The sequence below is a fragment of the Gadus chalcogrammus genome, chromosome 6, assembly GCF_026213295.1.
Source record: "Gadus chalcogrammus isolate NIFS_2021 chromosome 6, NIFS_Gcha_1.0, whole genome shotgun sequence".
NCBI classification, from domain to species: domain Eukaryota; kingdom Metazoa; phylum Chordata; class Actinopteri; order Gadiformes; family Gadidae; genus Gadus; species Gadus chalcogrammus.
Window position 1 is genome coordinate 17,347,114 of NC_079417.1, and position 22,277 is coordinate 17,369,390.

A 22,277-nucleotide genomic window follows, 5' to 3' on the forward strand; every position below is an offset into this window, starting at 1 on the left:
TTGTTCTCAGCCACTCTCTCTGTTCGCTGATTGGACGCAGAAAATTTGGAAGGAGGAAACCAACTAAAATACCGCAGACCAGGGGCCTCTACGAATAGTCAAATCTCCTAACCTTTATGCCTCCTTTCCTTAATCTTTGTGGAAAACCTCATCGGGTCAAGGAGAGATGAATAGGTGCTTCCTTTCGAACATAGGAAAACACAGCGCTGTTTAAAATGAATTCGACTCCACTTTTCCTAACCGACGTCATTGCATGACGGGGAGTATTGCTGAACTCTAGCGTCTCTACGGTGGAACTACAGCTTTCCGAAGTTGGTCTAAGAACAGGGGTCTCAAACTCGACTTACCCGGGGACCGCTGGAGGTAGAGTCTGGGTCAGGCTGGGCTTCATCAAGTATTCCCCAAACAAAAGAGCACAACTGACCCAACCTAAGTTAATGATCGGGCTATATTTAGATCACGTTGGCTATGTTATCGCTGACAACAGGGGACATTTCATAGCGGTTGGTGGAAACCAGGACATTTTAGCGTCCTTTGGCTTTTGTCGGGACTCAGGACACGCAACTCAAAATTGGGACTGTCCAGGCAAAACAGGGACATCTGGTCACCCTATCACAAGTGATAAAAAATCGTGGCAAGCCACTCAGCACAAATGTGCGTTGACAACATCGCGGGGGCCGCACTAACACTAAACTTAGATGTCAAGTAGGGGGCCACAAAATATCATTCCGCGAGCCTCAATTGGCCCCCGGGCCGCGAGTTTGAGACCCCTGGTCTAGAACAAGCGCTCTTTTGATCCATGCATCTCGTCGTACTGATTTCAATCAGGTTGTCGACAACAGTGACAGTGAGAATCACTTAAGTCTGACTTGGCCAACGAAAATATTTTTGGCCAATTCACATGTGAAAAAAAGGGGCTCAATTTATGTTGATGTTGAAATTAACTGCCCCCAGTAGTCTTTCTTATATGTGAAGTCGACATTTTATTTTCTTACGGTGTACATTGTGTGCTTAAAGGCATATTGTACGGGATCCAGTAATATGCACTTTTTAATATGTTGTTGAAATTGGTTTTTACATCCTGACAGCAATAAATAACTTATGGGCAATGAAAAAGAAGCGAAAAAAAAACGAATTCTGTATCTGTTATAAACCTGTTAAAATGCTTACCAATCGGAGACACTGTACCCGAATCTAAAGAACCAATCACAAGCCTGCGCGTTCTCTCCCCTCTGTGTACGAGCCTGAGCCGGCCTGAGCGCGTTCACGGAGGGCAAAGAAAGCGTTGTTGTCATAGTAGTTCATTACAGTGGACTAGTGAGCCTACAACGTTTACACAATGGAAGAGAAACAACTGAAGTTACCACTGCCACCGTTACTTGCCCCAGTTCATCCTTTTAAAAAGGCAAGAAAAAGAAAGACAGAAACTGAAAAGGCAGCAACAAAAAAGAAGTTGGAGACTGCTCGAGGAAAAACGAGAATAAATATTGGATTAGCTTTTCAGGGATGGCGACAGCTGAGGGAGTTGAATGGCCTGAAAAGTGACGCAATGGTTGCCGTTGAAGTAACCCGTAAGCAGCAGCAGCGCTCGTGCACGGCTCTGTGTCGAGGGGTGGGGGCAGGGAGTCCTGAAGGGCGGGGGAGGAGTTTAACGGAACTCCGAAGAGAAGCTAATTTCAAATCATGCTAGCTCTCTCACATCGTACAGTATAGCTTTAATAACCAACAATAAATGATTTAATTTCGATTAAAATAATACGTTTCTGGAATTGGTATCCATTATTATCAATTGTATTTTCTTCTCTTCTATTCTTCTGGTTTACCGCGTCACTCATGCGTCTTCGCGTAGAGTCGGTAAACTTTGTCGGTGGCATGTTGCTTTAAAGGAGACATATTATGGTGTTTTCCCAACAAGTAGACATAGTATTTGAGTTCTAGAAAACATGTTTTTGAAGCTGTTTACTGGAAATAGCTTTTAGGAAAAAAAATCGTGCCTACCGCTATTCCCCCGTTTCAGTCCCTTCAGAATGCGCTGTTTCTGGTGTCTGTAGCTTTAATGCAAATGAGCTGCTGCCCATTGACCAATAAACTGTCAGACAGAACCACAGCATGGAGGAGAAGGGATTGTTGCCGTTTGCGGTCTCCTGGAGCTCTATATCTATACCATATAATATTATAGTAATTATAATATAATATTATATAATAATAATAATATTATATATGGGTATTTATATAATATTATATCTAATATCACGGCCAAAAGTTATGTGCGCCTCGGATGATATTATGAATCATAAAGACTGCGTCTGACGTCTCTGGCACTTCCACAACAAGTAAAGACTTGTAGTGGGGGATATCTCTGCCATGGTACCACCTTGTGATGAGCACACCACAATTTAGGCCTCTGGGGTTTCGGATTAACCCTTTGGGGTTAGGGTTAGGGGATTGGTTGAATAATGGAAGCTCCTTTGCATAATTGTAGCTCGGCCATTTATAACTTAATCCAAACCAAATTAATACCGTAAAGTCGGGCAGTATTAAGTAGTAGGCTACGTAATGTACCAAATCGTAAAGGTACAGTCAAATCTTCCCTGTAGGACCTTATGGTTCCTTGAGGCAAAATACACTGCGGGACAAACTTCTCCATATGATCATTTAATTCATTGAAAATTGGCTTTCCGTTTTAATAATTTTACCCCATTTCCCTATAAAAACGGTTTATTTTTTACATCCTACAGGCCTAATGGCCTGATGTTAATTTCAGACAGCAGACTGCTTTAAAGGTAGCGGCTTTCTGCTCGGGACAACAGCGTTGTTGTCCCCGCGAACTCGCAGTGCCTGGCACCGGGGCTCCGTCCTGCCAGCTCAGCTGCTATTCACCTCGTCTCCGACTTTCATCGCTCCTCGCTGAACGTCATGTTTTAGGCCACAGCACCTCCTGGTGTCGAGGACCGGGAGTGAGAACCACTGAACAGTGGCATCAAACGGGTGATTGCTTATTAATTGTTCAACTACATCTTGTTTATGTTCCTGTATACCCTTTTCGCAGAGGGGTCATTGTAGGACAAACGCTTATTATTGGATTGCCCTTTCTAAGAACCAGGGCCCGGTTAGACTTCTTATTCTGTCAGATAGATTCAGTCAGAATTAGAAGTCCCATAAGTAATTCTATGAGCGACACCTGTGTTTGTCTTACGGCATGAAACGGTCTAAGGTGTTTTACAATAAAAACTGTGGTGAATGTTGGCCTAATGGCTTAACACATTGTAGGCCTATATATTTATTTATCTTTGAAGAATTCGTTTTTTTTTTCTTATGATCATTGAATACTTATTATCCAGCCATTTTGATAGTGAATCAGTTACGCACACATTTACACTCACTCACACACACACACACACACACACACACACACACACACACACACACACACACACACACACACACACACACACACACACACACACACACACACACACACACACACACACACACACACACACACACACACACACACACGCACGCACTCACACACACACGCACACACACTGAAGTTCCCAACATCCTTGATAATACTAGCTCCCATCCAGCGAGTCTCATCCCAACTTCTGTAATCAATGCAGTATTGCCTCAAACATAAATCTTGGAGGCAAGATTCCCTCTCCCCTCCCCCGCTCCCCCTCTCCCCTTCCCCCAGACAGCCACCACTGGAGCTATCGTTTATAGGTTTTCTGTGTTCCATATGAGGCTAAATTATTCAGTGTCAGCGGCACTGCGTACAGGTCCTAGTGCGGAGAAAGAACCCTCACTCTCCCCTCTTGCAGTAGAGAGAGAGAGAGAGAGAGTGAGAGAGAGAGAGAGAGAGAGAGAGAGAGAGAGAGAGAGAGAGAGAGAGAGAGAATGAGAGAGCACAAACCCAGAGAAGCTGCAGAGTACCCACAGAGGATAGGAGGACTACACCTCTTCTGTTCCTCGCTCAGACTCCAGCTCTCTCTCTCTCTCCCCCTCCTCCTTGTTTTACGCCTCGCCCGCTCACCCTTCGGTCTGCATCACCAGCGCTGCCATCGAGCTTCAGGAACACTACACTGCAGGAGTGCTCATCACCGGCTGCTCAGTGAGCCAATCCAACGGGAACAGAAGACACATCCAGAAGTCCCCCCCTCGCCTACCTCTCTGCTCTCACCCCGTCTTCGTGTCCCGCCTTTAGTTTAGAAGGAGAAGAAGGAGAAGAAGGAGATGATGGTGGACCGCGGCTGGGCCGGTTGTCCCAGGGGTCTGGCAGCCGGTGTGCTGGCCCTGGCTCTCCTCCTCTGCCTGCTGGAGGGGCCAGAGGTGGGGGGGGCCAAGCGGGCCCCCAAGATCCCCCGCTGCCCCAGCACCTGCTCTTGCACCAAGGACAGCGCCTTCTGCGTGGACACCAAGGCCATCCCTAAGAGCTTCCCCCCGGGGATCATCTCCTTGTGAGTACAGCCCCCCCCCCCCCCCCCCCCCCCCCACTGAGAGGGAGCCGTGTGTGTGTGTGTTTATAGTCGGACTGTGATCATGTGGCTGTGGTGTGCTGGGTTGTCCACTAGTGTGGAGATGCACACACAACCACATATATGATGCTTTGACATAATACCAGCATCGCCACATGTTGTCTTGCTTCTGTTTTAGCTCACATAGCTATATCAACACAGTTATACGGTCATCGGTTATCTTACAGCGTAAAGTCACACAAGCAATGTGTGACATGGTTCAGGCTGGGACCTGGAGAAGGGGACGGGCCATGCTGCCACTCACATGCCACTCTGTTACAGATGATGACCCAATGGACAGATGATGCTTTGTTTTCAGCAGTCTCTGCTCATTCCTGGCCCGAAATCAGCTAGCTATAATAGCTATGACAAGAGCCCCACGATGCCAGTACATGAGTAGTGGAGCGTCGTCATCCTGTGGCCAGCTCCTGTGAGACTCACTAACAATAGCTCGCATATGCCTGCTAGCCAAGAGGTCATGCATTTCCTAGGGGGGATGTGTGAAGGAGAACAGAGAGATACACACTCTCTCTGAGGCAGAGATAGTGTCAGCCGCAGGCCCAGAGGTTTAGTGTGTGTGTGTGGGGGAGAGATTTTACAGTTCCTCAGAGTGTTCCACAGAGAGAAGGAGGATAATGTATGTTATTTTCGAGCCGTATCGATCACTGAACAGGGTCGGCCGGTGAAGGGGGGCTGGGATTGTGTTGGAGCAGCAGCCCAGGGAATTACAAGAGTGCAGGCAAGCAAAAGGGTCGCCTGGTTGTCACAATAGAGACAACAAGGGAGCAGGGCGCTGTGTGAGTCCTCGATCTGATAAAGATTTAGGCCTGGCTCAGATTCTAACTGCAGTAGCCCAAACTTTGGCAAGGAGACTGAGGAGTTGAGCGTGTCTAAGTGGCAGGTGCAATTCTCAGCAAACGCTAGTCCTATCTAGATTACCTCTAAAGACATTCGTCTTTAATCAAATTAGAAAAACAGGATCATGCTACACTTTAATCTGCATCCTGCTGGATTACAGAAGAGACCGCCAGGAACCACAGAGGAAAGTACACAAGCACTTTGGGAGTACACACCAGCAGTGGCCCCTCATACGCAGTTACAAAACACAAGATCAGAAACAAAGTACCCATAACACCATGAACCAAATAAGCATTGTTACTTTTAACGTGTGAAACGTTATTAAATCGTTTCTATGCTCCAACAGGACGATGGTGAACGCAGCTTTCACCACCATCCCAGAGGGAGCCTTCTCTCATCTACAGATGCTGCAGTTCCTGTGAGTATTCTGCTCTCTGGTCTCCTCCCTGCACCACAGTGATCCTCAGCTGGTGGGCTGCGACCTAGGCGTTGGTCGGGAGGGCCTTTAGACAGGGTCCCAGAGCATCGGAAAGAAGGATTAACAAATGCTTCAATGGCATACTATGTTATTGGGTTAGACACAATGGTTGTCCCTCCATGTCTTTAACAGTAAGTGAAGGGCCCCTTTTATAACTCAAATATTGGTCCTTATTTATTTTTGGGCGACTATTGACACATTTGGGTCCTGATGCTAAAAAAGTTAAAAACCAGTGGTCTACCAGCATCTTACTGTTACAGTACGCCACCTACACACCCAGATGGGGGGCATCCCTCTAGCACTCAGGTCTTATATTACCGCTGTTCTTTCCCTCCTTGATTAAGGGAACACTTAACAACACATTTGTCTCAGTCCACTTATGCTTTCTTGGTTGTTAAAACTTTAGAAAGAGAAGGTTTATTTCTTCCCTTCATATGCCCTGCATCGTTCTTTAATCAAGACGGCGTCTCTCTTGGTAACATTGAGATGGCAGGACGACAGCCACTAGAATAAATGGCTATTGAACACAGTGGTGAGATTGCAGTAATAAGAGTAAAGTGTCTCTGGACCAGTGTGAATGTTACCAAAGACTGAGTCCCTTCAGCTCCCTTACACTCACACAATGCCCCGCTTGTGTCCTCAGATGCAATCGAGTGTGTGTGTGTGTGTGTGGAGGTCCCCACGTGGGTGTGTGTGTGTGTGTGTGTGTGTGTGTGTGTGTGTGTGTGTGTGTGTGTGTGTGTGTGTGTGTGTGTGTGTGTGTGTGTGTGTGTGTGTGTGTGTGTGTGTGTGTGTGTGTGTGTGGGGCTATTAAGAGAAGGCACTGTGTGTTGCTTGTATTGTGTTGTGTTGCTGTTGAATCACACTGTTGAGCTACAGAAACCAGAACCTTTATGAAAACAGATTTGTTTGCACAAGGGGTCACCCAGCTCAAGTACCACACACACGTCGTTCCACCAGACAAGCAGTCATGAACGTCTGGGACTTGATCGGCTTGCTTTTGCTTTTCCACAGTTTACTGAACTCCAATACGTTTACTCAAGTGTCGGACGACGCCTTCGCTGGCCTGTCTCACCTGCAGTACCTGTAAGTGTTTCAAAATAACTACTGACCACAACAGTACCTGTAATGTTCCACAATGACCACTGACCAAAACAGTACCTGTAAGTGTTTAACACTGACCACTGACCACACCAGTACCTGTAAGTGTTTAACACTGACCACACCAGTACCTGTAAATGGTTCACACTGACCACCCCAGTACCCCCAGACCCCAGTACCTGTAAGTGTTTCACAATGACCCCTGCCCTGACTACACCAGTACCTCTTAGTGCTCACACTGGCTACACCAGTAACTCTAAGTGATTCCTACACCAGTATAAGTGTTTCACACTGCCTGCCCTACAGCCCTACGGCTCTACAGGCTCTGCTGTGCCTCCATCGTTGAGGTTAAACGTCCACGTCTCACTAGAGGAACGTTAGAATACTCAGGCTCTGCCCCGTTTGGTATCAGAAGCGTTGCTAGGCTTTGGAACAGAAACGTTTCCTCATCCTTATCCTTTGAGCTGCACAAGCGGCTGAAAGCCCACAGGTTGAAGGCTTCACGGTGAACCGTTTGGCGATGGGTGTGCAGCCCTCCAGCAACACAGTCCATCAGGCTTTAAAGAGGGATTGGGCAGATTGTGCAGCAGCCCATTACAGAGCCTCTGCATTAACGGGTAGAACCCCAGCGACCCGCTGTGAATGCTAATAATATTTTCATGGCCAGCCTCGGCTGGATCGTCTGTGATAAGTGCACACGCTGTTATCCTCCATACACGACCAAGGCAGAGTGGGCTTCAATGATGACGTTGAAACTCATTTGATTATTTTTGTTTTGTTGAGTAGTTATAGTGTATGTGTTTGTATTAATATAATAACATTGTTTTAAATATATATGTATAGTACATACAGTATCTTTATCTAAACTAAACCAAATTTTATTATCTCTTAGATAATCTCTAATTATCTCATTTAAAAGTGTGCCCAGTTGTTTTGGTACTATTGGATTCTATCCTACTGCCTATTGACAAACTATTGATGTTCTCCATGTTTGTGAAACATGAGCGAATCTCTGAAGCTGACTCTGTCCCTCAGGTTCATAGAGAATAACGACATCCAGGCTCTCTGCAAGAACACCTTCAGAGGACTCAAGTCTTTGACCCACCTGTAAAGTATCCCCTTTCTATCTGTTCTCCACACATTTGACCAATTTAATATTGTATATTTGTTTTTATACTTACATCAAACCAGACCAACTTTGATCAATGTAATATTAAACCAGAACACATTTGACCAATGTAATATTAAACCAGAAAACATTTGATCAATGTAATATTGTATTTTTGTTTTTATCTTTACATTCAACCAGAATACCTCTCATGGTCCGACTGTGTGTGTTATGGTTCAGCCGTAATGCTAACAGCTGCTCTTTCCTGCTGATCCTCCAGGTCTCTGTCCAACAACAACCTGCAGTTGCTGCCCCGGCAGCTCTTCCAGCACCTCGACATCCTCACTGACCTGTGAGTGTTAACACGCTGAAACAGACCCCGTGCCTTGACGCAGTACTGCTTTGAACACTCAGCGGAAAGCCAAGTTCCCTGTGGAAACATTGGCAGCATCACACTGCCATGAAACTGAATGTGCACTCACACAGCCACTTATTGGGAGTGTTTCTTAGGGAATACTAAAAATATGGTGGTTTTCCTTTACTCTAAATAACGCCCTTTTGACGCTCTGTCCAGAGACCTGCGGGGGAACTCGTTCCGCTGCGACTGTAAGATCAAGTGGCTGGTGGACTGGATGGAGCAGACCAACACCTCGGTGCCCGCCATCTACTGCGCCAGTCCCTTCGAGTTCCAGGGACGCAGGATCCACGACCTCACCCCGCGGGACTTCAACTGCATCAGTGCAGGTTGGCCCTTCCCTCCTTTACCTTTCATGGTCAGGCTCAGTGACTTCAAAAGGCAATGGACTTGATTTCAATTTATGGGCAGGTAATAACTCTCTCTCTCTCTCTCTCTCTCTCTCTCTCTCTCTCTCTCTCTCTCTCTCTCTCTCTCTCTCTCTCTCTCTCTCTCTCTCCCTCACTCTCTCTCTCTCCCTCACTCTCTCTCTCTCTCTCCCTCACTCTCTCTCTCCCTCTCTATAGATTTCGCAGTTTATGAAACCTTCCGTTTCCAGTCGGTGTCTGTGGAGTCCTATGAGTTCAACGAGGATCACTTTGTGGTCTTTGCTCAGCCCGATACAGGCTTCTGCACGCTTTACATCTGGGACCATGTGGAGATGCTCTTCAAGAACTTCCACAACATCACCTGTGAGTCACGACGGGTTGTTGTGTGAAGGGAATGTGATGAATGCATTATCAAGACATTTGAATAGGGTGCGTCTGTGTTTGTGTTTCACAGCCCGCTCTGCCGTCTACTGCAAACCGGTGGTGATCAACAACACGCTCTACATGGTGGTGGCCCAGCTCTTTGGAGGCTCCCACATCTACAAGTAAGACTTTAAACCATGGAAACACTGCTGATCTCAAATCACAAGGTTTAGAAGGATGACTTAACTGGAGCGTTAATTATACTGCCTATCATTAGTTTGTCGATAATAGAAACACTGTGGTTAAATGGTAAATGGACTGCATTTATACAGCGGTTTTCTAACAAGTAAACCGGGGATGGAACTAACAACCTTCCGGTTACCAGCCAACCCGCTCTACCACCTGGGCCCCCTGCCGCCATGTTGTTGTCTGTAATGGTCAGTTCTCATGCATCGTTTCTCCTAGATGGGCCGACGACCCGCAGCGCTTCGTGAAGATCCAGGACATTGACACGACGCGCGTCAGGAAGCCCAACTTCATCGAGACCTTCCAGCTGGACGAGGAGTGGTACTTCGTGGTGGCGGACAGCTCCAAGGCCGGCTCCACCAGCATCTACCGCTGGAACAGCAACGGCTTCTACACCCACCAGTCCCTGCACCCCTGGCACCGCGACACACACGTGGAGTTCCTGGACACCGGCAGCGGGCGGCAGCACCTGATCCTGTCCAGCGCCTCCCAGCCGCCCGTGATCTTCCAGTGGAGCCGCAGCCAAAAGCAGTTCATCTTCTACTCCCAGATCACAGAGCTGGCCGACGTGCAGATGGTGAAGCACTTCTGGGTGCGCAAGGTGCTCTACCTGTGCCTCACGCGCTTCATCGGCGACTCCAAGATCCTGCGCTGGGAGGGCCAGCGCTTCGTTGAGATCCAGACGCTGCCGTCGCGCGGCTCCATGGCGGTGTACCCCTTCACGGTGGGCCTGCGCCAGTACCTCCTGCTGGGCAGCGACTTCTCCTTCTCCAGGGTGTACCTGTGGGACGACCTCACGCAGCGCTTCCAGCCCTTCCAGGAGCTCAACATCAGGGGGCCGCGTGCCTTCAGCCTGGTCTCTGTGGACAACAAGGACATCCTGCTGGCCGCCAGCTTCAAGGGGAATACCCTGGCCTACCAGCACCTGCTGGTGGACCTCAGTGCCAAGTAGAGACCACCTAACACCCAACTCAGTAGAGATCCGCAGTAAAGGTCCCCTGTTAAACCACCAGGAGGGAGTGTGATTGGCCTTTTGCAAGCTGTTGAGGATCTGCCTTTTCCTGTGCCAAAGTGACATCACAAGTTGGCGTTCGCACCTGGATGTGTGCTGGATGGATCAGTCTACCAGCCCTCCCAGTTGACTGCAGCAAATGTTGCTTCTCTATCCAGCGTACATCTAGATGGAAATTCCCACTTGTGATGTCACTAAAACACAGGAAAAGGCAGATTTCCAAAGGGCTTGTAATGGCTAACCTCACTCAGACCTGGTGGTATAACAGGGGCCCCTTAAAGAAACACGTGCCATGCCGAGGAGAGGGACCTCAGCTTTCCTGAGCCAATCAGACTGAAGCCGTCTCAACAGACAGATGGAGACAACTAACCAAATGATCGTTTTTTTAATATATTCTTATGCAATAATATTGGACAACTAATTACATCCATGTGTATGTCGGATCCCTGAGCATCATGATCCAATGTTTTGTAACGTATTATGCTATATATTGTGTGCTCTACAGATTGTGCGCATGTACATTAACTGTTCACATTGAATGGATTGGTAAAACTTTGGATCCTTAAAACAATTTAGCCCACATGTAGCAATCAGCATGCCGCTTATTAACAGAAATCCAAAGTACGCTTGACTTGATAACAAACAAAGGAATGGGGATTTTCTGGACTCTTTCTGTTTGTCAGTAATCCATAATTTCCTGTAGGCCTATACTAATTTTCAGTTTGATTGTATGCTTTCATTGTTCTCAGCCTCACTTGTAAATCGATTTGGATAAAAGTGTCAGCTAAATGTCTAAGTGTTTCGAAACGTATTACTTTATTTCAAAGAAAGATATATTCCAAAAACTGAATCCGCAACGAGCATGACCTATGACCCCACGTTCATGATCTTTGACCTCACGTTCCTCTCAGAGAGCAGTTCATGTGCTCTGTTCTACAGAAATGAATAAAACCAACAAAATATTTAAAATGATCAGCACTTTATAAATGCAATAAACTTGAATAAACTGGATTGAGGTTAATCTTGAAACCAAACTTCATGAGTTTGACGGGACACTGTTAACATAGAATTAATAAAAAAAAAGAAGTAAATGAAAAGTCCTTACATCCGTGCGCCTGCACCAGCACCACCTGCTGGTGTCACTGAAAACGAAACGAAAAGAGGACTGTGGGTGCGCGTGTTTTGTCACACCAGACGTCTGAGGTTCGTATGTAGTATCAAGAGGCGGTGCATTTAACCTCCGCCCGCCCGCCTATACGCTTCGGTGTTTCAAACCAAGCAATCGGTGGTTGTTGTTTAAGGTGAAGCTCGCATTAATCAGAGCGAAGTGTGTGTCTTTCCACGTTATATTAATAATAGTAATCCTTATTCAGCTGCCAGTCAACTAGGCAGATCTTTTGAAATCGACGTAATGTTTTGACTGTCGCCATTCATCGAACCAGCTCTGACGATATCTCTATAGACTCTCAATATCCCTTTAGCTCCTGTAGTCATATGGCACAACAAACTTAGGGTTATCGTTTCGGATTTCAGGGTTCGGTTCATAGCATGGAGCACACTAAGAAAACAGTTTTTCCAGATGACTGGGAGGACGAGGAACGGATGAACTTCTTGTTCTCCGACTTCAAGGAGAACCGAGAGGTCCAACCCTCCGACTGGGACAGTAAGATGGAATTCTGGACCTCGCTGGTCCTGCAGACTTGCAGGACGCACGGAGCCGTGAGTCTGAGCCTGAAGGAACTCGACGCAGCTTTCAAGAGGAACGGACGGCTGCCGCTGGGCTTGACCACGGTCATCCAGAGCATGGCCAGGTAACCATCTCACCAATGGGGCATGTTGTCATCCAAAGCTCTTGTGTCACTGTTACTGTCACTGCACGGGTTCTCATCGCGTTTGTTTGACCTCTCAGGTGTGGGAAGCTGCAGAGAGAGTCTGAGTTCGCTGCCAATGTAGACTCAGGCTGGCTGTCCTGGGGTGTCGGGGTTCTACTGGTGAAGCCTCTGAAATGGACCTTCTCCACCCTTCTAGGGAGTAGCCTGGTATCACAGGATGAGTCTTTTGTTGTGATAGAGCTAGTAAAGGTATGTTGACTCAATTCTTCGAAATCAATGTACATTCTGTGCGACACTGTGAGTAATGTCACGGGTTCCACCTTCCAGGAGAAGGCAGCGGACCTGCTGGAAGCCTACAGGAGCAGTGCCTTCTCCGGCCGCTCGCTCCTGTCCTTCCAGGAGCTGAGCGAGCTCTGTTCTGAGGTCTGCCCTGGAGAGAGCTCCCTGTGCCTGGCTCTGCTGCAGCTGCAGAGGGAGAAGAGGTGTACTGTCTCAGTGCACGAGGGGGAGAAGGTAAGGGTTGTGTTAGCAGGGCAAAGTTTATACAAATAACAGATATTGAAGTTTTCCTTGTTTTGACGTCCTAACAGATAGTGAAGTTTTCCTTGTTTGGTTGACCTAACAGATAGTGAAGTTTTCCTTGTTTTGTTGACCTAAAAGATAGTGAAGTTTTCCTTGTTTTATCGTCCTAACAGATGGAGAAGTGTTCCTTGCTTTGCCGTCTTAACAGAGTGAATTTTCCTTGTTTTCGTCCAAACAGAGAGTGTAGTTTTCCTTGTTTTTCCCGTCCTAATAGATAGTGAAGTTTTCCCGGCCAGGGCAGTGCCGGGTTTCCCCTGTGAGCGACGTGGATGTTGGGATCTACCAGCTTCAGTGCAGCGAGAACCTGCTGGGGGAACGAATCAAAGTCCTCGGCCTGGAGGCAGACAAGTACGGGACATACACTTTATCCATACAAAAACAGATACAAATACAAAGACAAATTATCCAAACATACAAATACAATGCACATTATACATACAAATACACATTTTACATAGAAATACACTTTATACATATAAATATACATTATACATACAAACACACATTATACTTACAAATACACAATAAACATACAACATGCTTTATATACACTTTATACATACTATTACACACAATACGTACATGTGGCCCAATGGGTTTATCAGTTTCGTTTTTTTTTTAACTGATTCTATTCTATACGAGTGTGAAGGCGTACCTACCTAGTGTCCTGAGTCTATTCCATAAGGGATGGTTTGAGCCGTTTTCTTGCTGTATGGAACACAGCAAGATAACACTATAACTGCACTATAACTGCTGGGGGGAGATTGGGCTGCTGTCTTTCTGAAAGCGCCATTAGGAAGGAAAACGGATGTTCTGCAGCAAAGCAATATTTTAGGAAATTGTTTAGACCATGGAATAGAGATGTCACCACATCGGTGCAGAGCCTCAAAGCCAATGCTCTGTGGTATCACTTAACCAAAGCACTCTGCTGGATTCAGGGCCTCAGCAAACAGCTGCTTGACTTATTGCTGGGGTCAGACTGTTGGCATGGGGGGTGAAGCACACTGTACTGTGCTTCCTGTCCAAGGTCAGGTGGTCATCTCTAATGTCCTGCTAACGCTAGGACGTGTGATTTATCTGCAGGTGCAGAGAGGAAGCGAGGATGCTCCTGCGGGACAGGAAGAAATCTCAGGTTACACACACACACACACACACACACACACACACACACACACACACACACACACACACACACACACACACACACACACACACACACACACACACACACACACACACACACACACACACGCACACACATGCACACACAGAGATACACACACAGAGATAGACACACACACGCATGCACACACAGAGATACACACACAGAGAGACACACACACACACACACACACACACACACTCACACACACACACACACACACACACACACACACACACACACACACACACACACACACACACACACACACACACACACACACACACACACACAGACGCACACACTTATTGCATCCTGAAAATCAACCAGAATTTCCTTTTTAGTTTCTCTTTATGAGTAAATGGTTTCCTCTGTCTGAGCTGTTTTCAGGGCTGGGAGGCTATATATACGCAATCGACAAGATTTTCTTTAGCAAAAAAACAATCCATCACTACCCACACCAGCTGGTTGAACAGCGAGTCTATTGCGGTAGCACCGCCCTCCCTCTCTGGCACAACGGGGTAGTGTCCCCACCGACACCCAGTTCCTACCATTCATAATACTGCAAAGGCAGGAGCTCCCATCAGTGAGCCATAGGCTCAATCACCATGTGTTACATAATGCAGCCAGGGATAGATGTTGAATTTATCGCAAGGTGATGATTGGCTCAGGGAAAATTAATGCTTAGCCGAGTGTCACTTAAGCAACCAACACTAGACACTGACCCGCAGAGCCTGGGCCAGAGCAAGGGTTTTTCTCATTCCCTGTTAATAAAATGTAATGTATTTCACAGGCCTTGAGATGTCTGAGGGGACGCAAGAGGGTTGAAAAGAGAGCGGACAACCTGTTTGCCCAACTTGAGACCATTCGAGGTATACTGGACAGAATCGCCCAATCACAGACCGATAAACTGGTAAGCAGTGGAAGGTTAATAACAATGTTATTGTGGGTGATGAACTGTTTTGAGTGGCAGTATTTCTCTCCAGGGTGACCTCAGCGTTCAGCGGTTTGGATAAATGCTATTATACGTATGTTCCACTGTGCTCATGTCTTTGCATGTCAATGTGCTGGTGACCTGAAGGTTATGCAGGCGTATCAGACTGGGGTGGCCGCCCTGCGACTGGCATTGAAAGACGTCACAGTGGAAGGGGCAGAGAGCCTCGTGGATCAAATCCAGGAGGTAGCTTTGAGATTTCAGTTATTGGTGTTTGTCTTTGTCTCTATTCACAATGCCATACTAACATGTGTGTCTTTCACCAGCTGTGCGATGTTCAAGAGGACGTGAACCAGACTTTAGCGGGCGTGGCCACTTCAGGTGCATGGTTTATTACAACACAAGATATATTGTGTCGTGACTCATTTCTGCTGTTGCGTGAGTAATTAGAGATAATTAACATAAATATGTGTTGGCAGACGAAAATGTGGACGAGTTGGAGGAAGAGCTCAAAGCCCTGATGGAGGACGCTGACGAGATGACGGACCGCCTCCCGGGCGTCCTGCCGGAGGTGCCCCACAACCCCCTGGTACCGCCCAGGGAGACGGCCCAGGGAGGTAGCTCCCTGCTGGCCTCCCTGCCCGACGTACCGACCAATACCTTCAACATCAGCGACCAGCAGCTGGAGGAAGAGCTGAATCGTTTAACCCTCAGAGACTCAGGTTTGTTGCGGTCCCTTCTAGTTCTACTCCCTGCGAATCTGTCCTCTGATTCGTCCGTTGTAATGCGTATCTTCTCCGTTCCCCCTTCTCTTCAGACTTAGGACAGAAGAAGAGGCTGGAGCCGGCGCTGTGAGGAACCATGTTGAAACACGTTGAGAGAGTTTCAACAAGTCTCTCAGTCAACTATAAGCAGTTATTTTATTCTCTTAAAAAAATGCCATTGCTGAGTCCTCAAAAAATTACCACAAGCTGAAATTAAGGGTTCAATGGATGTTAAGTTTAAATACAAACACTGTGGCACTTTGATCACTGAACTGAATATGGTATTATTCCATCATGGGGTTTTAAGTGACTTGTTTTGAATAGTGAACCTGTTATAATGTTTCCCATTCATTTTCAGCATGGACAAGGTTTCCATGCATAAAAAGTAATAGCATTTAAGTGATATTTTCTGTGATATACTGTCTGCAATATTGTATGAACAGTACTTTTGTATTGTAAGTGGCCTTCATAAATTCAGATATACCTTAAAATAAAGATACATTTCATGCCAATTTAGGTTTTGATTGCCAATAGAAATAAAAATATTTTAAACATTTTTCTCTAACAGTACTTAACTATTTAATATTTGTACTGCACTTCTCATTTAGATTTGTATTTAAAAAGTGGCTATAGTCATATTTCACAACACAGCAAATGCAATGTTTGTCTAAGATATGAATCTGAGGACCGGCACCGCCTAGTATACCTGTGTTGGTTAACACCGGGTGGCAAATCGAACCCACCCGACACAGCGCATGCGCCACGTCACACAGCGGAGAACTGCGACGGAAGAGCAGAAGGCTCACTGCTAGCATCTGGCTGTCCAGGTAAGCTGAGTTTAACTCATCAATGAGGGCAAAGAAAGAGACAACCGTTCAATACTATTTTGGGATGTGATGTCTACCAGCCTCGTTTATTCTTATAAATGGTTTGTTCCACGTGTCAAATCCCTGTTATTTTCCCGTAGCTAGTTAGCACTAGCCGCTCCAGGAGTTCATGTTTACGCATGACGTATAACATCTCATCTCCTCCTGAGAGCTGAGGTCTGTCCGTCCAGACCCCAAGGACCTGTCCGTCCAGACCCCGATGACCTGAGTCTCACTGACCAGACTGTCATTGTCATCAGGTCCGGATCATGGCTGGCGATGAAGAAACAGAGAAGGTTATCTGGACCGAGTCGACACTCGCCGCTACAGTCAGCTGCTCACACATCGCTCTATATTAAATAATAACACCATCCGTCGTCATGGGAAGGTGTGTATTATGAGGGCAGCCCCTGGTTCATGACTGTCACATTGATGTTCACACTCCGCATAGATGTAGCTTTCCTTGACTCAACACAACCGCCTTCCTTCTGTGTTCGACAGGATCAGCATCTCCTGCCTGTTCCCAGCCTCCTGGCATTTCAGCCTTTCGTCCCATGTACTTCCACGGATCTTACAGCCTTCCTTCAGACAGCTGCTCTTACTTGGCCTGGTTTTGTGCCTGGTGGGACTGCTGTACCTGATGTTCTTTATTGGAAAGGGACACACCATTTGGACTAAAGAGGAAAGCCACTTCCACAGGTACGCATGGTCGAACTCTGTAACCACTCCACTTCCTGTTTGACCGAAGCACGTAACAAATTGTTTGTTTTGGTCCTCTGAAGACACTTGGCTCGAGTCACAAACGTGGAGGCGACGGACACGAGCAACCCCACACTGAACTATGGCTTAGTGGTGGACTGCGGCAGCAGCGGCTCCCGGGTGTTTGTGTACTGCTGGCCGCGCCACAACGGGAACCCCCACGAGCTCCTGGACATCAGGCAGATGAGGGACCAGCACCGCAAGCCGGTGGTGATGAAGATAAAGCCAGGCGAGTCCTACACACTCACAATTTACATTTGGTGCATTTAGCAGACGCTTTTATCCAAAGCGACTCACAATAAGTACATTTATCTGCAGAAAGAGAAACTATATATCGCAGTTGGTACAGTCAGGATGTTCATCGAACCAAGTGTCAAGCACTAGCAATCGCTTGGTTAACCCATTCCCAGTAAACAATCAAAGCTAGCTAGGTCAAGATGCTGCACAATTCTAAGGCTGATCTAGGTGAACACTGAAACCTTTTAAAGCTCTTCTATCATCACAACCATATGATGAATTTCCGTTGTTGTATTAATGTTGACAATATTGTTGTCATAATTGTAATAGGTTTATGACGGATTTCCTATAGCAAGAAAATGTGTCCTTAAACTTTCAACCCTTTAATCATGAAGCTGACTAGTTAGCTTCAAATATGTCGTAAATATTTGGCCTGTTAAGTCCTTTGAGACTGTTATGGGCTATACAAATAAAATGGAATTGAATTGAACTCACTGGTTAACTCACTTGTTATAGAAGCTTTAACTGGTCCATTCACACCTGGTTCGACCAAGGTTTCCTTAAACCTGAACCTCTGTGGCTGATGTTAACATTGTTGTGCAGTGGACATCTCTAATGTGGACCTCTTTTGCTTTTAGGGATCTCTGAATTGGCCACATCACCAGAGAAGTCTAGTGACTACATCTACCCCCTGCTGAGCTTTGCAGCCCAACACATCCCCAAGAACAAGCACCAGGAGACGCCCCTGTACATCCTGTGCACCGCTGGCATGAGGCTCCTGCCTGAGAGGTATGATGCAGGCCCACTGGCGTCTCAGGGGTGGCGGTTTATTACTGCCTTGAAAAGTAACTCCTCATTCAAAAATCATTGATTAAGCGAGCTTGCTCAGAAGGCATTGGTTTAATTAATTCAAAATAGAACAGGCATTGATATTGGCGCCTGGTAACCAATCGTATGCCTACCACAACACATCTCTGCGTCTGCACGCTCTGCGCACGATGCCTGATCCAAGCTCGATGTTTTTATTCGCTTCAGCTTTATGTGTCTTTTAAGTGAAAGGCTCTACTTAAAGTAAAACAATATGACCTAATATGATCCTACAGTTTGGTTACACTGCACTTGGTTTTTGATCATTACAAATTATAGTGCCAAATGATCACCTTAAAATAGAAGATATACTGTTTCTCTAGCATCACACAACAATTGTAAACAGTCTGAGTTGCCGAGCCTGCAGCCGAATGTTGCTGACCTCAACATCAAAGCCTGCTCAATGGTGTTTCTGGTTTGATTTTGTTATTTTAGTCAACAAGAAGCTATTTTGGAGGATCTGCGGACAGACATCCCTGTCCACTTCAACTTCCTCTTCTCTGACTCCCATGTGGAGGTCATCTCTGGCAAGCAGGAAGGTAAGCAAACGGGATTCACCTACCGGGAGAAGTTGCAGACACTAAGAGTAGTATTCTCGTCAACACAATAAGGTTTCAAATATAAAAGGATTAAATTCTGATTACTAACCTTTTCTCTTTCATTCCAGGTGTCTACGCATGGATCGGAATAAACTTTGTACTGGGAAGGTTTAACCATGTCCACAACGGTAAACGTTTTTCACGTTGTCTTCCTCTAGTGTTGAATGGTTCTCTTCTGAAGACAGGAAGAAGGTGATGGAGATCTTCTGTGTGACGTGTCATGGCCAGTCTGATGCCTATGCTAACGTGCTGCTTGTGTTCCTCCAGACGGCCAGGCCGTAGTGGAGGTGCAGCTCCCAGGAGGCGACCAACAGGAGGCGCTGGTGAGAAAGAGAACAGCAGGCGTCCTCGATATGGGGGGCGTGTCCACGCAGATAGCGTACGAAGTGCCCAAAACCGTAAGCTTTGCTTCTCCACAACAGGTTATTATCCACCAAACCAATTCAGTTTTATCCCCCGCTCTCTGATTTCTTTGCCACTTACCCTTCTCGTTGTCTCCTTCCCTCCCTCCCACCTCCTGTCTTTACCCGGTTCAACCGGTTTGCATCCTTTATTTTGGCCTGTGATGATGGTGACGTGTTCTCCATTCAACTCTATTGATGGCCTGCTGTAAGCCGTCTGCATCCATTCATAGCCGGATACAAAGTCCAACACATGGAACTTACTGAGAACCAACTTGAAACGTACATAATGTTCCGTGCTGGAAAAATACAAAGAAATCTGAAATGGTTCTGTTGTAGTCGTGTTTATTGTGTTGAAAGCATTTTTCGCATTGCAAATTCTAGTTTTTTCCACCACATCCTGTTGATTGATAGTTGAGCCACACATGAATCTGACATTGTGTAGTTGACTTGTACTTAGTAGTGCTCAGGTCAGCGTGTGTTTCTGCCGCTGATGTCCGCTGTGCCGTCTAGGAGGAGGTCGCCAAGAACCTCCTGGCGGAGTTCAACCTTGGCTGCGACGCCCACCGCACAGAGCACGTCTACCGCGTCTACGTCTCCACCTTCCTGGGCTTCGGGGGCAACGCGGCGCGCGGGCGCTACGAGGAGAGCCTGGCTCAGAGCACCGCTACCAAAAACAAGTGAGAACCGCTTTGGATCAACAGCCTACCTACTTTCTTTATTTTACTACTTTTTTTTTTTCTATACCTCTCATTTCCAACGGGACAGCCTTATTTCTCGTATGGGTTCAACAAAATGCATCTTACTTTCTCTGGATGTAATATCACCAATACCATTTGTCGAAATCTCTGTCATTCCGGAGGGCGTTTAGCGTGAAGACGCCTTCTCAAGGCTAAACAACACTGCACTTATGTCTTTTAAAAATGAATGTTTGTTTGGTCTAGTACACGTCAAGTACCTCACAAAATGTCTTATCACAGAGATCAAAGTACCATATTTCCCTTGTTTAAATACGTGGCACACAAAGCTCTCTGGGAGAATCGGCACAACAAAGTGACTTTGAGTGAAGGCCGATGACCATGGTTAATCTGCAGACCGATTCCGTCCTTCATGCGTCCATTATTATATTACGTGACATGTGTGTGTCCCCCCGTCCCCCCCCCCAGGCTCCTGGACCAGCATGCCGGGGAGACGGCCGAGTCCCCCCTGCTGGACCCGTGCCTCCCCTCCCACCTGCAGGACCAGGTGGGTGCGCTGCACCTCCGGGGCACCGGGGACTTCGACCGCTGCCGGCTGCTTCTCCAGCCGTTCCTCAACCGCACCGAGGAGAGCCACACCTCGCTCAACGGCGTCTACCAGCCCGCCATCGACTATGGCAACAGCCAGTTCTACGGCTTCTCCGAGTTCTACTACTGCACGGAGGACGTGCTGCGCATGGGAGGGGACTACAACGCCAGCCGCTACGCCCAGGCCGCCCGGGTAGGAGGAGGAGGCAGAGTGTTGTTTGCACCGCGTCTCAGATGAGCACGCTCACCCCGACCCTAGAGGCTCATTACTGTGAAGGCTAAGCGTCTTATCAGCCAACACAACATCAGACTGGTGGACGCTAGCTCCCAGCTGTTATTAGTGGCGATGAGGGCATTTTCTTTATAATTTTGCACGGGAAATAAGTGAATGCCAGTAAGAAAAGAATTGATGCCATTTGACGTTGACACAATACATTGTGTGTGTACATACGTGTTCACGTACATTTCTAATCACGCTGTGATTGCCAAGCTCTTTCCACTGAGCCTAGGACAGGGTCCCTTTAGTGATGCTGTGATGTTGTTGTGGGACCTGCTGGACTGAACTGGTTTGTGTTCCCCAGAGTTACTGTGCAACGCAGTGGAAAACCTTGAAGGAGCGCTTCGACCACGGCCTCTACGCATCGCACGCAGACCTTCACCGACTGAAGTAGGTCAAGCAAGGAACTGGAAACTCAGTCTAAGCCTAGCACAACTTAATTTTTGCCAGTTGTACAATAAAAAACAGGTTTTAGGTTATGCTGACCTTTTAAGTGCTGTAGGGATGAGTGTAGCTCTTTAAATACATCGGTTGAATGGCTTTTTAACGTTTTCCTTGGCAGCAGCCACAACAGCGTAATGCAATTTTTATCTACCTTTTGGTTTGTCTGTGTATTCCATCACTTCCAGCGCAGGGACCAGTGTTTTAATCTGCATGGTTTGTCTCTGTGTTCCATCACTCTGCGCAGGTACCAGTGTTTTAAATCTGCATGGATGCATGAGGTTTTCCACTCGGGATTCTCCTTCCCGGCAGAATATAAAAACCTGAAGACGGCCCTCCTTGTCTACGACAAAGAGGTGCAGTGGACTCTGGGAGCCATCCTCTACCGGACCCGCTTCCTGCCCCTAAGGTAAGGCGTGGTCCTCTGTCCTCATGGCCTTGTTTCTGGCTGAGTGCTAGGCTTATAACGCGCTCTCGGTGCCTCGTAGGGACATCCAGCAGGAGGGGCTGAAGGCGGTCCACTCCCACTGGCGCCACGGCTTCTCGCTGTTCAACAACCACTACCTGTTCCTGGCCTGCTTCATGGTGGTGCTGCTGTCCATCGCGCTCTACGTGCTGCGCCTTCGCCGCATCCACCGGCGCGGGGGGGAACGCCGTATGCCGTCCTCTGTCACCTGGCTGGAGGAGGGCCTCCTCTCGACCCCCCTCCCCATCACACTCTGAACCCCTCCCCCCCCCCCTGGAACATCGACGTCTTCGCTCGCATGTCAGACCCATCCTTCTCCAGCACCTCCATCATGATGC

General features: G+C 47.2%; 3 protein-coding genes across 5 annotated transcripts; all 3 read left to right on the plus strand.

The window, feature by feature from the left end:
• The first annotated feature begins 1,549 nt into the window (after positions 1-1,549).
• On the plus strand, positions 1,550-11,596 carry LOC130384344 (leucine-rich repeat LGI family member 3-like). The gene is made up of 10 exons (XM_056592470.1): positions 1,550-1,564; positions 4,213-4,460; positions 5,722-5,793; positions 6,868-6,939; positions 7,990-8,061; positions 8,343-8,414; positions 8,637-8,806; positions 9,044-9,208; positions 9,300-9,390; positions 9,674-11,596. Exons 1-10 carry the CDS (start codon positions 1,550-1,552, stop codon positions 10,404-10,406), a joined length of 1,710 nt encoding a protein of 569 aa, XP_056448445.1. The 3' UTR covers positions 10,407-11,596.
• A 125-nt stretch (positions 11,597-11,721) lies between these two features.
• On the plus strand, positions 11,722-16,291 carry LOC130384421 (charged multivesicular body protein 7-like). The gene is made up of 10 exons (XM_056592598.1): positions 11,722-12,277; positions 12,376-12,547; positions 12,626-12,811; positions 13,095-13,228; positions 13,964-14,012; positions 14,836-14,955; positions 15,124-15,222; positions 15,303-15,357; positions 15,456-15,698; positions 15,794-16,291. The coding sequence occupies exons 1-10, from the start codon at positions 12,015-12,017 to the stop codon at positions 15,829-15,831; spliced, it is 1,359 nt and encodes a 452-aa protein (XP_056448573.1). The 5' UTR covers positions 11,722-12,014; the 3' UTR covers positions 15,832-16,291.
• Positions 16,292-16,386: 95 nt separating this feature from the next.
• On the plus strand, positions 16,387-22,202 carry LOC130384419 (ectonucleoside triphosphate diphosphohydrolase 4-like). 3 transcript variants are annotated; one of them, XM_056592596.1, is made up of 13 exons: positions 16,387-16,567; positions 16,708-16,994; positions 17,108-17,305; positions 17,389-17,594; positions 18,241-18,391; positions 18,905-19,008; positions 19,137-19,196; positions 19,336-19,490; positions 19,983-20,149; positions 20,636-20,948; positions 21,337-21,422; positions 21,721-21,882; positions 21,962-22,202. In XM_056592596.1, the coding sequence occupies exons 2-13, from the start codon at positions 16,987-16,989 to the stop codon at positions 22,194-22,196; spliced, it is 1,845 nt and encodes a 614-aa protein (XP_056448571.1). In that variant the 5' UTR covers positions 16,387-16,567; positions 16,708-16,986; the 3' UTR covers positions 22,197-22,202. The 3 variants fall into 3 exon arrangements, with proteins under 3 accessions (XP_056448571.1, XP_056448570.1, XP_056448572.1); XM_056592595.1 differs by having other exon boundaries at positions 16,867-16,994; XM_056592597.1 differs by having other exon boundaries at positions 16,867-16,994; positions 19,336-19,466.
• Positions 22,203-22,277: the final 75 nt, after the last annotated feature.

Excerpts from the sequence above, each read along its gene's own strand:
- LOC130384421 (XM_056592598.1), top strand. The coding sequence starts at position 12,015 with ATGGAGCACACTAAGAAAACAGTTTTTCCAGATGACTGGGAGGACGAG. Across the intron at positions 12,548-12,625 it reads TTGTGATAGAGCTAGTAAAG|GAGAAGGCAGCGGACCTGCT; the intron begins GTATGTTGACTC and ends TCCACCTTCCAG. Across the intron at positions 12,812-13,094 it reads CAGTGCACGAGGGGGAGAAG|ATAGTGAAGTTTTCCCGGCC; the intron begins GTAAGGGTTGTG and ends CCGTCCTAATAG.
- LOC130384419 (XM_056592596.1), top strand. Across the intron at positions 19,491-19,982 it reads GCTTTGCTTCTCCACAACAG|GAGGAGGTCGCCAAGAACCT; the intron begins GTTATTATCCAC and ends TGTGCCGTCTAG. Across the intron at positions 20,949-21,336 it reads GCTACGCCCAGGCCGCCCGG|AGTTACTGTGCAACGCAGTG; the intron begins GTAGGAGGAGGA and ends TGTGTTCCCCAG.
- LOC130384344 (XM_056592470.1), top strand. Across the intron at positions 4,461-5,721 it reads CCCCCGGGGATCATCTCCTT|GACGATGGTGAACGCAGCTT; the intron begins GTGAGTACAGCC and ends ATGCTCCAACAG. Across the intron at positions 8,415-8,636 it reads CTCGACATCCTCACTGACCT|AGACCTGCGGGGGAACTCGT; the intron begins GTGAGTGTTAAC and ends CGCTCTGTCCAG.